The sequence below is a fragment of the Ylistrum balloti genome, unplaced genomic scaffold (assembly GCF_031769215.1).
Source record: "Ylistrum balloti isolate Yb309-2 unplaced genomic scaffold, AGI_CSIRO_Ybal_v1 Utg370140, whole genome shotgun sequence".
Lineage (NCBI taxonomy): Eukaryota > Metazoa > Mollusca > Bivalvia > Pectinida > Pectinidae > Ylistrum > Ylistrum balloti.
The window spans coordinates 496,296-521,428 of record NW_026782147.1 but is presented as its reverse complement, the minus strand read 5'-3'; the positions used below and the strand labels follow the sequence as shown (position 1 = coordinate 521,428).

The 25,133-nt window shown below is 34.4% G+C and overlaps 2 protein-coding genes across 2 annotated transcripts; both read left to right on the top strand.

Moving 5' to 3' along the window:
• Window positions 1-960: 960 nt before the first annotated feature.
• On the top strand, window positions 961-4,462 carry LOC132550693 (protein NATD1-like). The gene is made up of 3 exons (XM_060214785.1): window positions 961-1,309; window positions 3,170-3,297; window positions 3,926-4,462. Exons 1-3 carry the CDS (start codon window positions 1,084-1,086, stop codon window positions 4,046-4,048), a joined length of 477 nt encoding a protein of 158 aa, XP_060070768.1. The 5' UTR covers window positions 961-1,083; the 3' UTR covers window positions 4,049-4,462.
• Window positions 4,463-8,556: 4,094 nt separating this feature from the next.
• Window positions 8,557-23,693, top strand: LOC132550710 (myb-related protein B-like). The gene is given in 16 exon segments (XM_060214802.1): window positions 8,557-8,612; window positions 9,712-9,844; window positions 10,302-10,454; window positions 10,783-10,886; window positions 12,864-12,992; window positions 13,234-13,443; window positions 15,010-15,137; window positions 15,389-15,510; window positions 16,313-16,567; window positions 18,088-18,212; window positions 18,650-18,779; window positions 19,136-19,252; window positions 19,664-19,765; window positions 21,974-22,105; window positions 22,403-22,474; window positions 23,583-23,693. Coding segments are annotated over 16 exon segments (2,079 nt in total).
• Window positions 23,694-25,133: the final 1,440 nt, after the last annotated feature.

Here is a 25,133-nt window from a genome sequence, read left to right as displayed (position 1 = left end):
TAATTCTGCTAGAGCCTTAATTACATCTTTCCAAAGACAGTTTTTTACATGTCATGCTAATTCTACTACGCACTATCAAGATCAAACAAAATATCAGGGTTAACTGGAAGAATGTTTTGTATTGATTTCCAAGAAGCACTACACTCGTTATAAATTTTTTTTATCCATTTTATTTTTAAATATACATTAAATGAGTAGATATGCGTTCCACTAAGACCACCTTCTTTTTTATAAATTTTCTTTATCTTCTCTGTCTTTTATTTTTAAAAAAGTATACATGTTTTGGTGAAATTGTTAAATGACAAACACAAACAAATCACTGTGATTCTACCAACCAATGAGATATCTCTGTTGTTCCAAAATCTAAGTAATTGACATACAAGATAAAATTGACAGAAAATCAGTGAATAGAATACAGAAATGTGTTAATGGCCTTACTATATTAAAAAGAGAATTTAAATTATTTGACATGTGGAGATTAAAAAATCCTACAAAAAACAATTTACTTGGAGAAGAAAACAGAGAAGCAAGTAGAATTGACTAGTTTTTGATATCAAGGGAAATAACTCCGAAATTGATTAAAACAGATATCCGTCCTGCTATAATAAAATCAACTGACCATCTTGCAAAATACAAATTAAAGAAGAATCAATATCCTTTTGTAAAAAATAAGCCAAAAATACAAAAAGGAAATACTGAGGACACTAAAGATATCAAAGAAGGAATATACGGAGGACAAAATCATAGAAATGATGGAGTTTCTGGTTATTTTGTAAAATAATGTCTATGTAATACTTCTTAATATTCATATTTAATACTTCATTTGCTTGAAAAAAGAAAGTATATGCTTTATAGTTCGTGCGCTCAAGAGGGTCACAAGAAGATATGGTTCGGTAGGAACGTTATATTCCTTGCGGATAGTAATATTTGATCGAAGATAATTACTTCCGGTTACTTGAACTTCAGTGTGCACAAGCTGATAAGCCCCAGATCACGGTTTTATCTCGGTGGCAACACGATAGAAGCAAGCTGTGCTAATATTTCTGCCGTATAGAAGCTTGTTTTGTTCAGTGTAGACATGTCATGTCTCACAGAATCTTAATCAAACACTTTCCCACATTTGGGACATGCCGAAGTTTGATTCGTTGCCAGCCCTTGTTGACAATGAACCAAGCAAGAGGTGGTGTATCGAGCACAGTTGATAGATCAACTGAGGCAGGGGACCAGGTGGATAAAGAGGAGAGTGACATGCCTTTCATTGTAGGACACGACAAAAAGAAAAAATGTTTCTACATTAACATAGAACAGGGTAAATATCATCACGATCATATCTGATGATACTTTCTGGATCAACCAACAGGTATTAGCCTCTTCATGTATTATATCCAATATGATTTATAATCGAGGTCATTGACTACATCGGCCAAGTGAATGACCTAATTCAAGAAAACATGTCTTGGTTATATAATGAATGGATTGACAATCGCTTTTTATTATTACTTTTTAAAATTTTGATTGTAAATTGTTAAGTATATATCTTATAAAAATAAGAGAGTATTACGACGAGAAAAATAGTGATACACTTATTTCTATTCATCTGTATATACATGTATTTCTCAAGTTATAGTCAGAATTACAAACACTTAAAGATTGACAGATGAGGCAAGCACCTGTTGGTTACATAAGTAACTTAAGAATCACAATAGACTGTAATGAACAGGAGTCTGACATCTATCAATAAGATTTAATAATCCTAACAGAAATACCTCTTCTACATTTTATTGCAGTAAATGTGGTAATTTTAATGGGATTATTACACATCCTTATTGATAAGAGTCTGTTTCTTTTGCTTAAAGTTATAATTGAACAAAATGCAACTGAATTATCTGTAGAATAGTCAATATAAGTTACATTCCTTAGAATGTCTTATTCTGTTGTTGTTTTCATTTGGGGATGCAATTTGATTCTAGAAACCAATGGTTCATCAGGAGTGATGCACATGAAATAGCATCTTCAATTGCAGATCATCTGCCTACGTGTACATCTTTCAAAACAAGCCTTGTTCTGTAATTGATATGGTGTTTTAAAGTCAGGAAGTCATCAAAGCCCCCTGCACTACTCTCCTTTACTGTTATCAAATCATATTTACCACTGATGGTGACCTCCATTCATTTGTAGGAAGTTGACAGTATAGGTTGTCTTTGTAACATTGGCTAGTGTGAATATCATCATAGTCAAGTAGAAGAGAGAGTGTCTAGCTGGAGACTGAAAGGTTGCTAGTTTGAACATTAACTAGGACTGGGTTTTTTCATTACTCTTTCCTTTTAAAGATTTAGTGTGTGTCTGTAGTTAATGTTACACCACAGACCCTGGTGTCTGGTATATATTAAAAAATCTCAAGTGAACTCCATTATACATCCTACATTGAAGGTAAACACTTTTCATTCAATATCTTCTGAACTGGGAGTAAGTAGATTTCTGCAAAAAGAAATTAAGGTAAAGTGAAATAAAGCATTTAAGATAGAAACCAATAATTTTCGGCCATTGATCAAAGAAAAGGGTTGAAGTTCAACATAGGTAGTTACTGATATTTATCAAGTAAGAATGTAATGTTATTATGAAAATATTTTATCTCCAAAAAGACAAACATGTTGATTCCAACATGCTTTGCATAATTTTTCATACCAATCCAAGTTGATGAGCCAGGACTTGACATGATGGGATAATGATCAGATGTAATTAAATATCTAATTGTTTTATTTCATCTGATGTGATGATCGATTGTTATTTTTCATACCAGGTAATTGATCATTGGTATCTTGATAATTTCCTGTGATTTAGCAAAAATAAAATTTATATCATGTGTAATATTGATGCCTATTGGCATTAAGATCCATTCTTGTGTAAATTCTAGGTGAGTGAGGTGTTTCAGGTTTAAGTTACTGGAGAGAAAATATTACTGCCCAAGAGGATACATTTATTTTCTATAAATATATTGAACACACATGGAAAAACCTATCCAATTTTAACTGATTTCCCATCACTTTAAAAAACTAATCATGCCATATCAAAATTAATATCAATGAATTACCATCTGAAACCTGAAAAGAGGAAGCTAAAGATTTAGAAAAGATTATTCTGGTTTATTTGTCTATTCTTTTTAACACAGACGGGAAGAGAAGAAATGAGTCGGCTATTTTGGAGTATGAATGGATTCGACCTGGTTTTGTAGATCTTTATCATACGGAGGTTCCTCCTGTCTACAGAGGACAGGGTATTGCAAAAATTCTAGCAAAGGTAACATATTTTATAGTTCATACATAGATACTAATTAAACTATCACATTATGAACTCGCTAAATCTGGCTGTCCATATCACCCTTCCCTACTTTGTATGTAGTCCATTGTCAGTCTTCTCTCCTTAATCTTATGGTTCCTGTTTCTTGAGAAGCACTTGATGGATCATTATAAAACTTGAAATGTAGGTTTCCCTTTGTCCTTAGTTATATATGTTAATTTTAGGGTTGATCATTAAAGGCTGATTAACAGCCATCTTGGATTTTAACAATTGAAGTTTTTTTTTTTATCTTATTTCTTAAGAAGTATTGAATAGGTGAGTCTTAAATTTCATGTGTAGATTCCCCTTGGTCCCTAATTGTGCATGAAGTAAATGGCAAACAAAAGTGGCTCTTATAATATTGAATAAACAGTTTTCTCCAAATCATATTTCAACACCATCCTGTGCTGTTGAACTTCAGATGGAAGTTCTTATGTAAATATATTAAAACTGAAATCAAATTAAACCTTTAAACATTGAAATATGTTATTTGCGAATGAAGTCTACTGTATTTAAAAGTGATGTAAATACCCATCCATAATCAAAGCAGTACTCTAAGTATTTACCTTTATTCCATTTTTCTGTACAGGCAGCCCTAGAACACTTTGTAGCAGAGGATGCCAAGATGAAACTGAGTTGTACCTATCTACACAAGTATGTCCAGGAGACGCGACTACCCCGAGTGTGGGACCATGTCTGTTGGGATGAATGACGGCTGTGTTCTCTAATTTAACCAAACATGTTCACCAACTGAACCTCATAGGTTTACTTACACTTTCTAGTCACACGTTATACCAAAGCTTCATCAACACACTCTACAGAAACACATAGTAATATGCAAAATATATGCAATTTAGTCATACATCATACATTCACTATACTTTACCAAAAAGCTTTACCAACACATTCTCACAAACATAGGATCCAAGTAAGCCAAGTTATATTAGAAATACCCAATGTGCTATCAGCTTGTGTGATTGATTAAATATGCGTGTTGTTGTTAAGAAATGTGATCAATTGATTTGTTTTCTTATTTAACTAGATAACATTTACATGTCAATTTTACGTTGAAGTAATTACCAGTATCTATATTTTTCTGACTACAGGTATTTTTATTTTTTAAGATATCTGGATGGTTATGAATAAATACAACAACAAATAGGTGTGTATCGAGTTCTCATTGAAATCATTCAACCATGTAACAGCTGGAACACTGAGTGCAGTACTGATGTGACATTACATCGGATGACCTATTGTCCTGTGTTTCATCTGTCATTGTTCTCCATGGGTTGTCCACTGAACACATAATAAACTTCTCAAGTTTCACTGAAGGAATTCAGTTCAAACTTGCATGGTGTGATCCTAAGATAATCCTGAACAAGGTTTGCTATTTTAGGTTTTTCAAAATCTTTCACAGTCACCCATCATAACCCCCTTGTGTCATGTGAAAAACCTAGTTTAAACTTCTCTAGATCCAATGGCGTCATTGAGCAAAACTTTTTGAGGGATATTAGGGATAGAACTTTGATTTTTCTGCCATTTCAAAAATTTGATATTGTAATCATGTCACTCATTTTCTATTAACATAATCGCAAAATAGTTGTTTTCCTGAACAACACTTAGGGTTTAGTTGAAACTTTCAAGAATTGGTCATGAGATGGTCATGACCAAATGTTGTTTTGGGTAAGTTTAAAAATCCAAAATGACCTCCATTGCCGTCAAAACACTATTTCAAACTTCTCCAGCATAAAAAATTACCAACAGAATGTGAAATATATGCATAGATTGCACTTTAAGTGGACCTATGCCCGAAGTAAGAAGGTCCAATGACTAGCATAGCTGATAAGATCCCAGACAACATTTTCTTTTATGTAGGTCAGGGGTCAAAATGTAGGTCAGAGTGACCTGCTTTTATACACGACTCGCGATCGTTGCCTCACAAATGTGAATTCATATCCAAATGTGAAGTTAGAGTGACTAATAATATAGGAGATAATGCCCGCACAATTAGTCATGATAGCGGAAGTATGGCACACTGAACCTCTTGTTCAGAGCTACAAGCCTTAGGTAAAAATGACTGCCTGTAGTTCTGTGACATGTCACGTGTTAAAGTGACCTCATCTGTTGAAATCACCTGATTCAAGAGTATGGCATAGACGAATGCACATCAGCTATAGGAGAATCGGGTGTATGATGGAGATTTTCAAAATAACATTATTTCGAGGAAACTGGTTTTAACTATTTAGGTCGCTGAATAGTGCAATGGTAGTGACTATGGTAAAGCACACGCTTTTCACTAACCTGCCCGACCACTGAGTACTCTGGGTTTCCTCCCAAAATATCTCCCCCTCGTCCGCCGATTGCATTCGCGCCAACTAAATTGATAACTATCAGATATAACTGGTTCCATGTAATTGTGAAACAAGAGGATACGTTTGCAAAAAAAAAAAAAAAAAAAATCCACGGCACTATAAATTTTGTTTTGGTCATAGAACAATTTGCAAGAAAATATCAATTTAGTACTTTAATTTTAAATACGGATTAGATTGCATTTGGCTTTACATGAACAGTTTTAAACAACTAAGATTTTCTAAAAAAAAATCTTAAGTATTTGTTATGATTTTTTTTAATCGTTAGTGTTTTTTATGATTGTTTGACTTCCCTCGGTTCAATGGCTGATGACTCATGATACAGAAGTGGAGCACTTTTTGACACAAATAACCTCGTAATGAGGATATGAGTCGGCCATTGTCACAATGCCTCGCGGTAATTTATGTACTACAACTGGAAGAATCACTGAGATGGAAAACCAGTGTAGTAAACTGACAGCTTTTCTACGGTGTTACTTCTAAAAAGTAATTTTATTTTTAAATTTATCAATTCTTTCCAGGCGGCGACATTTCGCTTTAAAATTTCGATCGTTGCTCAAAATTATTAGTCCGGGTTTAATCAAACTTTGTATAAGTGAGATCACACAATGGACACAATACATACATCATTTACAAAATAGCTTCTAGATTTTACAGTAAAGTAAATTACAGATGATAAGAAACTGGACATACAGTTTTACGTTTGAGCTAAGTTTCCAGTACTACTTTTATACATATTGGACGTGTTTGATGCTCGTTACTTTTGAAGATTTTCAACTAAATTCAAATTTATGTCGCATAATATATGACTGATTCAATATTTACAAGTTACTTCAGTTCTTAAAATACTCTTGTTTATTTGGAAAATTACCGTTTTATCAAAAATAACGAAGAATACTTGTTAATCACGTGAAAATATTACTTCAAACACAAACTAGACGAAACTTACAGAAGAAAGATTTACAAGGAGGTTATTGAAAAAGGACTTTGTAAAACGAGGATAAACAAACATGGAGAAGCCATTAAAGACGCGAAGTCATTTAGTGATCATAAATTGAAATGCAGATTTGGATTAGAGTCTTACACCAATATTATATAAGACGTATTAGCAATCCCTATATTTCAACACATGAACTCATCATAGAGGCGGGTCATTACTAATATGTTCCCGACTTTAAAGATTGATGTAATGATACAAATGTAATTGTGTTGAGGAGAAAATCCATTCTTTATTCATATGAAAGAAATTTAAAATTGTATAAGTGCCCAAACTTCTTAGCCCTAAATCAACAGCAGAAGAAATATGCACAGTTGATGAATAATAAAAACTGCAATATTTCAAACTCACTGGCTTTAATATATTCATCAATTAAATTCAAATCTTGTTCATTCGGTAAAATTGTACAACAGCATGATACACCTGTGATCACAACATGTTTAGCATTTTTTTTTATTGAATTGATTGCAGTTTAAAATATATCACACTTTTGTAAAATTCATATCGTCAACAATTAATTATTAGTTATCACACGTATCATATAGCAAGTCAGGGACACGTAATGCAAAAGTCAGATGTATAGTTTTTTCTCCGAATGCGTCTCAGTCAAAATCGGTTCCCCAGTGGAAAGTAAGATCAAGGTCTTTCTTGGTAATCCTTCTAACATTTCGTATTTTATAATTTCAAATTATCCAATCTTATCCTGCCCCTTTTCACAAGGACGTTTAATAGGTATATATCATACGTTCCGAGCTGATATGTAATTTAAGGAAAATGTTAAGTAAAAAAAGTATATCATTATAACTTAATTTAGATAAATATCGTGATTGTTTCACTCAGTGTGATGTCGAGTAGAATTTAAGAGTAATAATGTGAATGTGTTTGTAAAAATATGTCTCACCAGGGACGTGTAATGCAGTATTATACGTCCCTGGTCTCACTGATATATCCATCCTCGTCTCTTTTGTGTATGTTCCTTTGTTGCCCAACGTGCTCTGTGGCAAAATTCGTTTATAAAGAAATAGTATTGTTGTTTTTATCACGCTTATACATAATAGGTAGTTTAATGAATGCTATCATTTAATATCAATAGCTCTTTTGAGCTTTTTTAGACGTAAATTATATTTTTTTATTTTCAAGTTTAGTTTTGACGTAATCCCCGGAAGCTTCACTTACAACCAATCAGATTTTGGCTTTCATCGCCGCTACAAACTTAGCGCGCAATTTGACCGCCATTGCTGTTTGTTTACCTATTCGCATAGTGGGCTAAGGAATTTTTCTGCGACTGAACATGCCTTTAGTCATATGAACATGCACTCATAGTTTGGTTATGGAAGTACCGATGAATTGTGTTTTTGGTGATCGGTATGTCTAATCTGCCGGAAGACCGGTGAGTAATGGACTGTATAAAAATTTTCACAATGTCCTTTGTTTTTGATTTGGAATGCCTATCTGACGTAAAACAATCCGAATAATTAAGTAACCAAATGATTTATCTGAAGTAAAAAGTTGAAATCGACATACAAGAACGTCTACATTTTTATTCAGTGCCAAGTTATGCCAAGTGATGTACCGGTGCAATGTAGATTTAGTAGCGGCGATAGTAGTCTTTCATCAGCTGATCATTGTCTTATAGCATAGACAACATTGGAAACTGTCTTCACGTTGGCTCATTTTTGCACGTGAAACTTTTCTCGATCACCAGGCGATGGCGTTTCACGTGCGCGTGCGGAGCATCACTCCAAGAACTGTCTGACACCTTTATTTTTCGTGCGTTTAACTTCATAATGAAAAGTAATAGTATTAGAGTTCGAGGAATTACTTAAATTATTTGTTAACGCTGATTCCACCAAAATGACGTTTGTTTACAGCTACCGAGATAATACTTATCATAGGATTCTCAACGAAAGGTAATATAAATCCTGTCCCCAAAATACCAAAGAATTTGCCAAAGCATTTGTTTCATTTGACTTTTCACTATCCTAAATTTGTTGATATTTTCATGATTAAGTGAGATTCACAATTAACAGTGGGTTTAATATGCTACGCCCAGAAACCTGCCTTCCTGTTATGAATGGCTAGCATATAAGGGTTTGAGGAAGACAACTGGCTGTTGAATCAGAGTGGGTTTCTTTAGACCAGAGGCCTGTACATGTGCAAACTTAATTGATCTGGTTTGTCACATCAGACCTAGGCCTTTCCATTTGGACTTTCTAATATTAGGCATTTATGCATGTATATATGCCATCCTTTTCACTAAGTTGAACATAGGATGCAGTGAAATTTGTGTGAATCTCTACAATTATTTCTAATCAATCCTAGTAAGTTTTCATCACAACACACACCAAACATCACCAGTGAATGGGATATCTATAGGTGGTCTGAAGGGTTGTGACTATCTGCAGTTTTGTTTTTGTCTTGTCGTCCGTGTCCAAGATCATAATGAAATTGCCAATAGATAGTCAGAATCCTTTAGACTAATTTATAGAATGTACTGTTTCATGTAAATCCTATGCATATTTATTACCAATCCAACACTGCTTTCTTTTAGAAATATATGATTTTCTTCAAGGTTAATGAATGTTCTGCTGGCCATCAAATCCGAGCACAAGTGTGTACATGGAATGATGTGTTTAAAGCTGTCATTTTGATTGACTAGTTTATCATGTGATTGTCCCTTTTAACTCAGCCTTAATCTTTAGGGAATGTTAACCACATTTCTATTTTTCTGCTATGTTTGACATAAAGTTGTTTCATCCTTCTAGGATCCCTGACCCCATTCTAAAGGCCTGTGTTTAGAAACCTAGGAGGTTTCTTAGGAAAATAAAAATTGAACTTTATTTACAACCTGACATTTGTTTTGCTCAGAATGACAAAAATGTTAAACATTTAACATGCTGTTTTGCGAATGTGAGCTAAGTACCATTGCAAAGTGTAGCAAGTGTTGTAAATGTTACACTGAGCCAAGAGGATTAATTGTCACTTACCTTGTATACAACATTTTTCCAGAGCTGCAGCATTTAGCAGACAGTCTTTCAGTAGTGACGAGGATTCTGATGACGGAGAGCATATTGACCATGATTACAATGCTCAGGCCTTTGGATACCGCTTCATCAATAAAGGACGTTGGACAAAAGAGGAGGTGAGGATTTGACAATGTCAATTCTAACATTCTGGGAAAGAGTCTATTATTGTAGGGAAAATACAGTGTTTCCAGCAACTCTTTCTCATTGATGGATTTTTTAATGGATGTGGAAGAAATACATAGGGATCAGTTGGAAAGCCTTTTCATCGAACTGATAATTCACATAAATGAAGAAAATACAGTCAGTTGCATATGATGTGAAAACATGTCATCATACTTTTTGTACTGAAATTAAGAAAAAGATTTTGGCTTGAAAATGTTTCAGAGATTTGGAGGTGACCATGTAGTTATCAAAATGTCACTATCAAATTTTTTACTGGTTGTTATAAGAACTTTTATTTTACTGACATTACCAAACTGAAGAAAATGTTCTGAGAAAAAGGTATAAACATCTGTTTTTGACATTGTAAAAACATTGTATGAGGTTTGTCAGACAATATTTTTTTCATTGCAGGATGAAAAATTAAAAAAGGTTTTAGAATATTGTGGTACCCAAGACTGGAAACTTGTTGCTAAGTATTTTGTTGACCGCACTGATATACAGTGTCAGCACCGCTGGCACAAAGTTTTGAACCCTGCCCTTATTAAAGGCCCGTGGACAAAGGAGGTAAGTAGTGATTATCAAATCTGGCTTTGTGACCTATGTTTAAGTTTTATTTATGTGATAATGTTTTTGCTTTGAGTGCCAAGATAAAATACTGTATTGATTTATTTGTGGAAAACATTAAATGTTATGTAAGTGACACACAACTTTAGGGCCTATTGTTTCCAATTTCCTTGGAAAAAGATGTGACCTGTCATGAAACAATTATGACAGTTTCATTCATTGATTTTCTAATTTATTGAAGAAGTACTACTTATACAGTTTTTTTTTAGCCTGTTATAATTGATCTTTTCAAGAACAGATGTGACATTGTTTATCTTGATTATTACAGGAAGACGACAAAGTTTTGGAGCTTGTTCAAAAGTTTGGTCCAAAAAGATGGACACTTATTTCTAAACTCTTGAATGGTAGAACTGGAAAACAGTGTAGAGAAAGGTACAAATTGATAGCTTGACATCTTTCTTCCTGTCAGCTTTTTAGCTCCCCTGGCACAAATGACCAAGTGATCTTGTACTGTTGTGTCAAATCCATCGCCCATTTGACATCAACTTTTTCCTTAAATAAAATTTCAATAACAAGAGGCTAATAGTATACTTGGTTGATAGATTTCTGAGATGAAGCCCAACAAAAAAACATGATCTTGACCCATAATTAAAGTCCCAGAAATCAAATTGGTTCAAATGCTTCACACTCTTTTGATCAACGAACAGGTCTTTTAATATGATACTTGTCATGGTAGGTCACTAGATCGAAGCCTGACAAAGTTTGTGAAAACTTTTATTTTGTAAAACCAATTGAATGATACAGACACTGAGAATTTATCATGATTCTGTTAAACCATTGATGATATGTATACAGGCCCTGTGGTTTTATCGTGATTCTGTTATAATCAGGAGAATGATATGTATACAGGCCCTGTGGATTTATCATTATTCTGTTATAATCAGGAGAATGATACAAGACCTATGGGTATATGATTCTTTTACAACCATGAGAATGATACAGGCCCTGTGGATTTATCATTCTGTTATAATCAGGAGAATGATATGTATACAGGCCCTGTGGATTTATCATTATTCTGTTTTAATCAGGAGAATGATACAGGCCCTGTGGATTTATCATTATTCTGTTATAACCAGGAGAGTGATACAGCCCTGTGAGTATATGATTCTGTTATAACCAGGGGAGTGATACAGGCCCTGTGGATTTATCATTATTCTGTTATAACCAGGGGAGTGATACAGGCCCTGTGGAATTATCATTATTCTGTTTTAATCAGGAGAATGATATGTATACAGGCCCTGTGGGTATATGATTCTGTTATAATCAGGAGAATGATATGTATACAGGCCCTGTGGGTATATGATTCTGTTATAATCAGGAGAATGATATGTATACAGGCCCTGTGGGTATATGATTCTGTTATCATTATTCATTATTCTGTTATAATCAGGAGTATGATACAAGACCTATGGGTATATGATTCTGTTATAACCATGAGAATGATACAGGCCCTGTGGATTTATCATTATTCTGTTATAATCAGGAGAATGATATGTATACAGGCCCTGTGGATTTCTCATTATTCTGTTATAATCAGGAGTATGATACAAGACCTATGGGTATATGATTCTGTTATAACCATGAGAATGATACAGGCCCTGTGGATTTATCATTATTCTGTTTTAATCAGGAGAATGATATGTACACAGGCCCTGTGGGTATATGATTCTGTTATAATCAGGAGAATGATATGTATACAGGCCCTGTGGGTATATGATTCTGTTATAACCAGGGGAGTGATACAGGCCCTGTGGATTTATCATTATTCTGTTATAATCAGGAGTATGATACAAGACCTATGGGTATATGATTCTGTTATAACCAGGGGAGTGATACAGGCCCTGTGGATTTATCATTATTCTGTTTTAATCAGGAGAATGATATGTATACAGGCCCTGTGGGTATATGATTCTGTTATAATCAGGAGAATGATATGTATACAGGCCCTGTGGATTTATCATTATTCTGTTATAATCAGGAGTATGATACAAGACCTATGGGTATATGATTCTGTTATAACCAGGAGAGTGATACAGCCCTGTGGGTATATGATTCTGTTATAACCAGGAGAGTGATACAGGCCCTGTGGAATTATCATTATTCTGTTATAATCAGGAGAATGATATGTATACAGGCCCTGTGGGTATATGATTCTGTTATAACCAGGAGAGTGATACAGCCCTGTGGGTATATGATTCTGTTATAACCAGGAGAGTGATACAGGCCCTGTGGAATTATCATTATTCTGTTATAATCAGGAGAATGATATGTATACAGGCCCTGTGGGTATATGATTCTGTTATAACCAGGAGAGTGATACAGGCCATTGTGGTTTCTTGTTTTTCCCAGGTGGCACAATCATCTGAATCCAGATATAAAGAAGTGTGCATGGACAGAGGAGGAAGATCGCCTTATATATTCACTCCACAGACAGCTTGGAAACAGATGGGCAGAAATTGCTAAGTTTTTACCTGGAAGGTAATATATATTTTCATTCAAACTGGACTAGAAGGATTTTTATAATTATTCGTTGGGAAATGAAACATATATGATGAATCAATTATGGAGGACTTTCATACCTTTGTGTACGTTTGTTGCCAAAAAAAATTTTTTCAGTTATCCCCAGAAGTATTTTCAAAACAAATATTATGTTGGAAAACATTCTTAAGGTCAATAAGAAATTTATATTTAAATGAACAGTGACTTGTTTTCTTTACAGAACTGATAATGCAATCAAAAATCACTGGAATTCAACAATGAAGCGTAAATATGAAGATGAAAATTGCATGGACCAGCATGTTGGGATATATACACAGGCCTGTACACCTAGTACCTCGACTAATTACCAGTCAGTACAACCTGTTCAGCTGTTCCCAAACCTGGGTGTTTCCTCGGAAAATATCATCAAGACACCAGACAAGTGAGTCAAGTTTCTAAATAAAGCCACTGTCTCAAATGGTATAAATTTCAAAGATCAGATCAGGAAACAAGCTGAATTATTTGTTTTCGGGGCCTAAAAATCTGGCAAAGTGATCCACCAAGTCTGAATTCACAAATATGAAATATGTGCAGGGTTTTCCATAAGAGCCGGTCGCCGGCCAATTTGACTGGCTACTTTGATCATTTGGCCGCCTACACCAATCCAGTTCCGTAATAATGTTCCGTATACGTACACGACAGGCCAGCCTCCTACTTTCACTACACAGCCTACTACTAACAAAATTATGGAAAAACCTGATGTGATTTGTAGTGATAATTCATGGAAATTTAGTTGAAATCTACCCAAGATTCCCTGAGATATAATCAGGAGAAGTACCTAAGCAACCAGAAAACGTTGAAATTGTTGGTGATATTAACCAAATTACACTGTCAACTACCCCGTCAAAAAAGGTAGTCCATGAGCAAAATTTCTTCAAAATGTCATAAAAATGGTCCTTTTTAAGTACAACTCAAGATAACAAAGTGTATGACTACAATAGTTCAAGATATTATGTTGTAATTCATTCTATATGGAATATACTCTCTGGTATATGTAATACAGTCTTGTCTAATACAAGAATCTTTATAAATAACTCAATTTAATAAGCCTTTAGTACAAGAATCTTTATAAATAACTCGGTTTAATAAGCCTTTAGTACAAGAATCTTAATAAATAACTCAATTTAATAAGCCTTTAATACAAGAATCTTTATAAATAACTCAGTTTAATAAGCCTTTAGTACAAGAATCTTAATAAATAACTCAGTTTAATAAGCCTTTAGTACAAGAATCTTTATAAATAACTCAGTTTAATAAGCCTTTAGTACAAGAATCTTAATAAATAACTCAATTTAATAAGCCTTTAGTACAAGAATCATAATAAATAACTCAGTTTAATAAGCCTTTAGTACAAGAATCTTTATAAATAACTCAATTTAATAAGCCTTTAGTACAAGAATCTTTATAAATAACTCAATTTAATAAGCCTTTAGTACAAGAATCTTTATAAATAACTCAGTTTAATAAGCCTTTAGTACAAGAATCTTTATAAATAACTCAGTTTAATAAGCCTTTAGTACAAGAATCTTAATAAATAACTCAATTTAATAAGCCTTTAGTACAAGAATCATAATAAATAACTCAGTTTAATAAGCCTTTAGTACAAGAATCTTTATAAATAACTCAATTTAATAAGCCTTAGTACAAGAATCTTTATAAATAACTCAATTTAATAAGCCTTTAGTACAAGAATCTTTATAAATAACTCAATTTAATGAAACTTCAAACAATTGTCCCTAACATCAGTCCATAGCCCCAATTAAATGTGAAGGTCATAGATCAGAAGTGAAGGTTTGTAAACAGCTTAATATATTTAGTGCAAAAATCCAAATAAACTTTTGATCTCAAACTATTTTTTAGTGAGGCTCTTCATAACTTTTTCTAAAATAAAGACCTTTTTACAAATTAACTGTCAAGGCCATTTCTGTATATTTTTATATATGTTATGTATTTTCAGGAGTGATGAAGGAAAATTGACTGAATCTGGATCTGGGTTTAGTGGTCTTTCGTCACTTGACCTCTTTAGTGGAACTGGTTCTGCAACAGGGGTTACTCCCATCAAGTTTACCGCTTTAAATAGCAAAGGTAATCATGGTCTCTGAGTTTCTGTTATATTTGTAGTTGCTGTGCACAGCAGCTGTTGAGATGCCAAACCTTGAACTAAGAGAATACTTGTAAAAGTTTGTATTTTTCTGTTTTGAGACGCATAATCCACTGCTTCACTTTTTACTTGGCCCTGAAATCACACAGAAAATTAATGAGAACAAATGATTTTATTCCAATAAATAGATGTGTCTTTGTCATTGTTTGAGATTAGCAAATTTGTTTTTCCATAGGCTACAGATTTGATGGGAAGGCTATCCAACGCCTAAAGAGTCCTGGACATCTAATTCCTATCACTTCTCCAGTCACCTCTAAGTTCTCTCAGCCAGCCATCCTAAGGAAGGGCAAGAGGAAGGTACAGTCATTCTTTTGATGTTACCTTCATTTATTATTGGAGACTGTTTGACTGTTGTTTGTTAGACTTCATTCTACATCAGTTTTAATACCTTACCATCCATCTTTCCATTGTCAGCCATTCAACAATTGTAAAAAAAATTTTAACAAATGTTTAAAATGTTTAAAAATAATTTGGAAGAACTGTTTGGCGTAAATAGTTATAAATGGCTAGTAAGTTTGTGGAAAGATTTGCGTGATGAACTGACTTCAACTCATTTTCACAGTGGTCAAATATATGCTAAAAGTCTGCCTGCAATACCTCTTGATTTTTAAACAAAATGGTTTTATTTTCTATGATATTTTATGATTAATCACAACTTCAACAGATCTATCAAGTCGAAAGAAATGGGAACTTGATGACAATTGAAAGTCTTTTAAGTCCTATTTCATTTTGTTTTTTGATAACTTACAGAATTTGTAAGAATTTTATTGATTTGCCTGAAGGAGGGGTTTAGGGTTTATGTCAAACAAGTTGAGATTTTTTCATCAAATTTGTTGTATTGCTTTACATTGACATAGTTAGCAGACTTCAGAAATGTTAGAATATATTGTGTCTTTGTTTTAACATTAAATGACTTAAATTTTTACTTTAAAATTTGGAACAATGTATATTGCTTTATATTAGTGAGATCTGAATAAGTTTGTTGTTTGTAAAAATCTGTGAAAATTTGCCAGGGCTATAGGACATATTTTGTCTAAATGTGGCATAATCCTGAACAGAATTGTATGAGCTAATTTTTTTCATTTTACTTTTTTACTAGATGTGTGCACCAAAAAAAAGGGAAAAGGAAGAAAGTGCTAAGATTTCACGGACAAACTGGAAAGTCATGTCTAAGTGTGCTTCTTCAAAGGAGGAACCTGTTATCAACGATGACGTTAAAGAAAATGTTCATATTTATGCCCAGAATACAACTCCTTGTCGAAATCATGTATCTCCATATTCCTCTGATGATAAGGAAGAACATTCGACTCCTAAAGGAACACCAATAAAAAATTTGCCATTTTCTCCTTCACAAGTGAGTATTTGAAGAAGTGTGAAAAAAAGAAATGCTTGAAGAAAAATATGTAATAAGTATGTTATCTTCATACTCAGTTTAGTACTGGTTCTGCACATTGAGGAATTGGGTAGGATGGGGGAGTGGGGAGGAGGGGATATCATGTACAAAAAAAATCATGAACCCTCAGCTGATTTACCCAGGTAGTTCATGCTCACACTATCAAGTGATTTTGATGGTCAAAGTTAAAAGGTTAAAGGTTACACTTACTGCTTTTGAAATGAATCTGAAGATTTAGATTCTATGAGTCTGTGCTCACATGGTTAGGGGCTGACTTTGTTTTTGGCCTCAACAGAATTAGATATGTTTATTTTGTAACTTCACATTATCAGGTTTATACCTGATAAGATTATAGTAGTGATTGGTCAAGGTTAAAGGTAAAAGGTCACACTTGATAACTATGTGTCTGTTTGAACTCTTGACATTGCTTTTATTGGGAGGAAAAAGGGATTGGATTTTGTATACATTAGGTCAAGTTCTGATTGGTCAAGGTTACAGGTAAAAGGTCACACTTGATAACTATGTGTCTGTTTGAACTCTTGACATTGCTTTTATTGGGTAGGAAAAAGGGATTGGATTTTGTATACATTAGTCAAGTTCAACCAACTTTGTACGAAGGATTGGCCTGGGCCCAGAATTTCATACTTGTGGTACGGATTCACCTTAGTGAGGTAGTGTTATGTATTAAGCAAGAAATGCGGGGAAAACTCATTTTCCTCAAATATATTCCACAACTGGTAACACTTTTGGATAATCTGAACATCTGGCCGGGACTAAATGTTGGGCTGTATGTAATGTTACTTTGCCGGGATATGCACATGTTTCTTTTCAATTAAAGTTGCATATACATATATATATATGTAGTATACAAGTATCACTGTTTTGCCTCTTTACCAAAATATTTTTTCTCTATAAAGCTTTTTTTCCCTGAATTCAGTTGGGTGTGTGCAATGTACATGTTAATGCCGAAAGCGAACGGAATGGTTAATGAAATGTACAGAACGGAAATTGTTCAGTTAAATCTGAATCCGGACCAGTCAACTTGCTTCATTCAACCCTCCCAAAACCATCCAAATATTCGTGTCATGGTCAGGTTGGAGAAGTTTCACTGTATTCTTATTGGACATCTTGGAGTATGTGTTCGAGTTCACTTATTTCAACAAGTTTTTTTTTTTTTTTTCAAAATAACAGATCTTTGTTTGCATGTATGTGCAAAGGCTTATAAGTTTGAAGATGAAGAAACTGTGTAATTAAGTGCTCTTACTGGGCTTGATCTGGTTGGATGGTGTAGTGGTAGCACTCGCCTTTCACCTCGGGGTCCAGGGTTCGATTCCTAGTACAGATGTGAAAACGTATGACCACAGTGGGATATTGTAAGGCATTCGACAACATTCATGTATGTATACATTGTGCGAGTCATTAATTTTTTTTTACCAGATTCGGTTTTCTTGTCTACTTCAATAAATTGATTTTTGTTACAGTTTTTGAATAGTCCAGAAATTCCCTTTGGTAAAGTGACTTCAACACCTGTGTGTAGTCAGCTTCACCTGACTACACCAACCAATAATAGTGTTCTGGATACTCCAGAGATCAAACGTGATTCAAGGTAAGAAACTCTCATTGATTGAGTATTTAATATCTTATGCTCTAGTTGTAATCAGATATGGTGGAAACCTGTCTGAAGGAATACTGAGATTGTTCTGACCAAATGGGAGTCAATCCGATATTCCTTTCCTTAAGTTTTCTCAGATGCTTATTAGTCACAGATTACAGGTACTTCCTTACATAAACTGACACGTCTCGCCTTCCTTCACAGTACACAGCTAATATATCAACATTGAGCATTAGTATACATCAGAAGTCTGTTGTCTTATCTTTGAAAATCCAAAAGCTGTGTCCCAATTAGCAAGTTAATTTTGTCTATACCAACTTTTCAGTACTGAATGTAGATCAGAATTCTGGAATAAATCTTTTATCAATGCATGCCATCATCAAAAACTATATGAAAAGATAAAGTTATATGTTTTAATATTTGATATTTAGCACTTCAAAAGATTTCTACTGCACTCCAAAGATCCGCAGGTCTATTCTGAATGCAACTCCACAAACTCCCACTCCATTTAAGACAGCTTTGGCTGAAATGGAAAAGAAAGCCAGAACCTTCAAGGATATTGTGAGTACTCATCCAGTGTTAAACTCCGAAGAGTGAGCTTTTTTACTGAAATGTCATGTGGTCCAAATTTATATGCCTTTCAAACATTCTGACTGCTCATTTTCAAACTTGGCAGATTATGGGCTCTTAGAATCACCTTTAATCTGTGGTCTGTCCATAATCAGATACCCAGAATTACTGATTTCATCTTTTTCATATTTCATATGTGGGTTCACTTTTGTCCCAGGTTGTACCAGGTGCTCCATATGGAATCTGATCAGAAAAACAAAATACTAGGCACATTGTAGTCACTTTAACATATGCTTGTATTAAATGTAAACTGTTAGAAAGGTTAAATTGAGGTGTATTGATTTCAGAGTCCAGGACAGTTGGACGACTTGAATGAGATGATTAAGGAGGACACTGGCTATGATGGAGATCTCTCCACAATGGACTTCAATTTAACTCCAAGAGAGAGCAAGCACAGCAAACAGGTACTGTAAATGTGATACTCTTTACTTAAAGACCAAGATCCGCAAAATCAGCATTCAAGAAACTTATAACAATTTGTCACAAATTTTCATCATCGTTAATGATGTACATATTCAGCCATGAAAAAAAAATGCAGTGTTTCCCCTGCCAAACCAAATCTTTTGGTCCACCACTACGGAGTTGTCTAAAACAAAAATTTTATTTACTTTGTCACAGTTGAGAAGTTTTGTAGAATTTGTCATACACTCATTAATAGTGAAAAGTTGATGATATTTTGGGCGGAAGTTTTATGGGGTTACACACCTATTCTCTATAACATGTATAGGTTTTTGGCTCATTCACTGATATGTTTTTGATATTTTTATCAAATGATTAAAAAAATTTGCAATAATTATCGTCCTTGACCAATGCAGGAAGAAAAAAACAAGAAAGCAAGACAGTCCTTGAAATGGCCAGTGTCTGAGGGATCAATCTTCAACAATGCTGAGTCACTACTTCTGTCGCCAGAAACTCCGGTACATTACAAATTTGTTTTTATTTGCATATTTTTGTGAATTTGTGGTATCAACTTAATAAGGACAAGGTACTAAGTCAGTTTTCAGCAACAAACCTGACCAAATTGACTTCAATACTGATGTGTTAATATTCTGTATTTTTCTCAGTAAAGAGCTAACTTTGAGCCCATGTGAGCATTATCAAGTATGCATTGCTTTCAATGTTCAAACAAAATTAACAAATATTGACATATTGATAAAAGTCTCTAATTTAAGGGTGGATGGGTGGTAGAGATTGGGGAAGTGATAGGTAGCTTAGTCATTCAGAGTGTTGATGTACGAACAAGGTGAAAATCCAAGGTGATTATTCATTGCTTCCTTCCCATTTCTTGGGAAGCTGAGAACCACTGGTCTTTAACTAGGTGAAGATCCAAGGTGTTTGTTGTTCCCTACACATTACTTGGGAAGCTGAGAACCACTGGTCTTTAACTAGGTGAAGATCCAAGGTGTTTGTTTTTCCCTACACATTACTTGGGAAGCTGAGAACCACTAGTCTTTAACTAGGTGAAGATCAAAGGTGTTTGTTTTTCCCTACACATTACTTGGCAAGCTGAGAACCACTAGTCTTTAACTAGGTGAAGATCCAAGGTGTTTGTTGTTCCCTACACATTACTTGGGAAGCTGAGAACCACTGGTCTTTAACTAGGTGAAGATCCAAGGTGTTTGTTGTTCCCTACACATTACTTGGGAAGCTGAGAACCACTGGTCTAACTAGGTGAAGATCAAAGGTGTTTGTTTTTCCCTACACATTACTTGGCAAGCTGAGAACCACTGGTCTTTAACTAGGTGAAGATCCAAGGTGTTTGTTGTTCCCTACACATTACTTGGGAAGCTGTAACTAGGTGAAGATCCAAGGTGTTTGTTGTTCCCTACACATTACTTGGGAAGCTGAGAACCACTGGTCTAACTAGGTGAAGATCAAAGGTGTTTTGTTGTTCCCTACACATTACTTGGGAAGCTGAGAACCACTGGTCTAACTAGGTGAAGATCAAAGGTGTTTGTTGTTCCCTACACATTACTTGGGAAGCTGAGAACCACTGGTCTTTAACTAGGTGAAGATCCAAGGTGTTTGTTGTTCCCTACACATTACTTGGGAAGCTGAGAACCACTGGTCTAACTAGGTGAAGATCAAAGGTGTTTGTTTTTCCCTACACATTACTTGGCAAGCTGAGAACCACTGGTCTTTGACTAGGTGTGGGTGTTTGTTGTTCCCTACACATTACTTGGCAAGCTGAGAACCACTGGTCTTTAACTAGGTGAAGATCCAAGGTGTTTGTTGTTCCCTACACATTACTTGGCATATTTGCTATGCCACTGGTCTTTAACTAGGTGAAGATCCAAGGTGTTTGTTGTTCCCTACACATTACTTGGCAAGCTGAGAACCACTGGTCTTTAACTAGGTGAAGATCCAAGGTGTTTGTTGTTCCCTACACATTACTTGGCAAGCTGAGAACCACTGGTCTTTAACTAGGTGAAGATCCAAGGTGTTTGTTTTTACACATTACTTGAAATTAGAACCACTGGTCTTTAACTAGGTGAAGATCAAAGTTGTTTGTTGCTCCCTACACATTACTTGGGAAGCTGAGAACCACTGGTCTTTAACTCGGTGAAGATCCTAGGTATATATTTTGTTGTTCCCTACACATTACTTGGGAAGCTGAGGACCACTGGTCTTTAACTAGGTGAATATCCAAGGTGTTTGTTGCTACCTTCCTGTTGCTTGTTTCTTGGTGTGAAATGGACTGATCTGTGCTGACATGGTTGTAACATTTTACCCTGATTGTTGTGGATGACTTATGACAAGCCTCCTGTATATAGATCAATGATGTAGCCACCAGCTTTTTCAAGGAGACCTTGCCTCAAAATGATACTGATGTTCACAGGGCAATTATTTTAATAAACAAACTCTTAGTCATATATTGTCACAAACTTACTAATTTGTTGACATTGGATTTTGTGGATATATGTATAGCTCATATTAATGTTCTTGTATTAATTTCAACAGTTCATGGACATATGAATTCGTGGATTAAGAACACCCAGGAAATCAATGTACAATAAATCACCAATGAAAATGAATGATTTTAAAGTATTTCACCATTGCTTCAGCTATATTTGAGGGCTGCTGTTGTAAAATGGTGATTCATGAATATTCTGTTTTTCTGTCAGAGCAAATCCTTGATTGGGGACACAAGTATTGTGTTTTCTCCACCCTCCATCATAAAGGAGACACTGGCTGAGGAAATTATGGAAGATGTGTTCGCCGTCCCAAAACCCTCTCGCCAAGAAAAAGCAAAAGAGGTGAATATGTTAATAATCCCCCCCCCCCCCCAAAAAAAAAAAAAATTTGTGGGACTTTGTTTTTGCTCAATTTTTTCTTCTCATGATCATCCCTACTTTTCTGGTTTCTTTTGTTAGCAAGATTGTGCCACTTATTATCCTACCATGAAACCATACTGAACAACTGAATTGTTTCTAGAGTGAGATGTACATATATCTTGATACTGTAGACTACCCTACATTATTGAGGAATCACATCTTGGAGAAATATTGAACATTATTTGGTAAAAATTGATTTGCTACCATTTTGCTTTCCAGATGCACGTTGGGAGGAAGTCGATAAAACGAATAAAATTCTCTGATAGTGCTTCTGTGAAATCTATAGTAAAGGTAAGATTTATTGTATAGAAAAAACAAATACATCCATTTTAAGGAAATATGAAATAAAACAGAGTGGCTGCTTGATCTTTATGCCTTCTTGTGCTACTTCAGGCTAACTGAAGACTATAATCACCACTGACACCATGAATAAGCATAATGTTGTCAGAATACCAATAATGAAAAGATTGTACATTCAAGTTTATGATTATCATGTATTCAAACTATGTTACACAACATTTTGGTAAAAAGCATTTTCACAGAACTCAAATTTTGTGATTTTCCAAAATGAAACATCTTAGTTGGCACTTGATGGCAGGTGTAGTGTACGATTAAACTATAATAGAGTTAAAACACGTCCATTTCCATAGATTGACCAATGTACACTACTGATAGTGCTTAGAAATACTGCCGTTTATCACCTTTGGAGTCAGTTTACTAAGGGCTGTCAAGTCAATGCCTACATTCACGACATTAATGCATTGATCTTTCTCACATTCCTTTTGTAGACTCCCCATAGTCCTTAATTGTGCAATTTAGGACTGATCAGAAAAAACAATTTGGCCAACAAGTGTCCATATTGGATTTTGAATGTTTCAAGTTTTTTATTGCTACCTCTTGAAAAGTACTTTATGTACCCTTCTCAAATATATACATGTATAAAAAACCAACACAAAAAAAAGATCTTCTTAAAATATTTTAAAGAAAATATAAACTAATTGTAAAGCTTCTGAAGATTTTATATGAAAGCACTTATAGATTACTAGTCAGAAATGTTTCCAGTTTTATTATTTTTCTATGTATATATAAATGTAAAACAACCTTGCATCAATGCATGAACATTGACAAAAGCTGCTATTTTGCATTCCAAACAGCATTGTGAACATTTGTATTTATATGAAAACAATGAATTGATGGCCTTTTTTCTAACAGAATATACACAATTATTTTATTTGTCTATTACTTACAAGGGACACAATCAAAATAGAAAATGACAAACTTTTCTTGTTTGACCATATACTTTGTAATGCCATTTGGTATAGATAACATATAAAGACTTAAAGTCATATATCTATACATCGAAATTAGTTTTCTTTAATTTGTAATCTTTTTTCTCCAGCTTGATTCTGCTTTTGAACGAGTGGCCTGCGGCAAGTCTGATGATCAGATGACAATGACAGACCTGGCTCGTCGCTTTCTTTCCCAGAAAGGCGGCATACTTTTAGGTTAGAGTTGAAGCATATATGACTAAAGGTGTTGTATTTCTGTGATAGACTGTTGTATTTATGTGTATACTGATCTGAATTGCAAGGGTGTACAAGTGTGTGTGAGCTGTAACAGTGTGCCAGTGTGTGTAATGATCACATTGTTAGGGTGTATCAGTGTGTAAAGATCTACATTGTTAGGGTGTACCAGTGTGTGTAATGATCTACAATGTTAGGGTGTAGTGGTGTGTCAGTTAGGGTGTACCAGTGTGTGTGTGTGTGTGTAAAGATCTAAGGGTGTGTAATGATCTACATTGTCAGGTGTGTGTGTGTGTGTAATGAGTGATCTGTGTGTAATGATCTACATTGTTAGGGTGTACCAGTGTGTGTAATGATCTACAATGTTAGGGTGTACCAGTGTGTGTAATGATCTACAATGTTAGGGTGTACCAGTGTGTGTAATGATCTACATTGTTAGGGTGTACCAGTGTGTGTAATGATCTACATTGTTAGGGTGTACCAGTGTGTGTAATGATCTACATTGTTAGGGTGTACCAGTGTGTAATGATCTACATTGTGAGGGTGTACCACAGTGTGGGTAATGATCTACATTGTTAGGGTGTACCAGTGTGTGTAATGATCTACATTGTTAGGGTGTACCACAGTGTGTGTAATGATCTACATTGTTAGGGTGTACCAGTGTGTTTTAAAACCAAGGAATATAGACATCATTGTTGAATTATAAGAGTTAGCCCCCTTCTTTTGGAAGCAAATTTTCATTATTACTATTACATACACAACGAATGCAGCAAATGTACAGTCAGGCATCTGAGGTGATTTCTCTCAAACTTTCAGTGACCTTGTGAGGACACTAGATACATGCCTTACCTCCTATTTAACATCAATTTAGCTCTGCTTGATTGTGTCTGTTCATGTAAAAAAGTGTATGACTTTCAATCTAGTTTTATTACCTGTAAAACATTATGAAATCATTTTGATATTTGTTGAATCTTTGTCATTTTAGAAGATTGCCTTATGAAAGAAAAAAAGAGAAAAACCTTTGTACTGTCTAAATTACTTGCATGCCTGTATATAATTATAACACTTAACAAGTTAAAATTAATTTCTTTTTTATGTGTATGGTTCTGGTAATGTTTATCAAAATTAAATATTACATTGATATAATTGTAAATTTAAAGTCTGAATTTTGAACATGGCCATTGAAGGTTTTTGTGATATTTTATTTTGGAGAAGACCCAATGAGAGTTTTATTCATTACAGAAAAGATGAGAAAGGTTTTCTGATACTGCTTCAGAGGTAGTAAGCACTTCAAAGGTAGTACTTTATATGGAGAAGCTGGTCTGTCTCGCACCTCTTTGTGTATATTTACATTTTACACATACAATGTATATGCTTTTTGTCTTATTACTTGACTGTACTAGAATCACATAGTGTAACATTTTTTT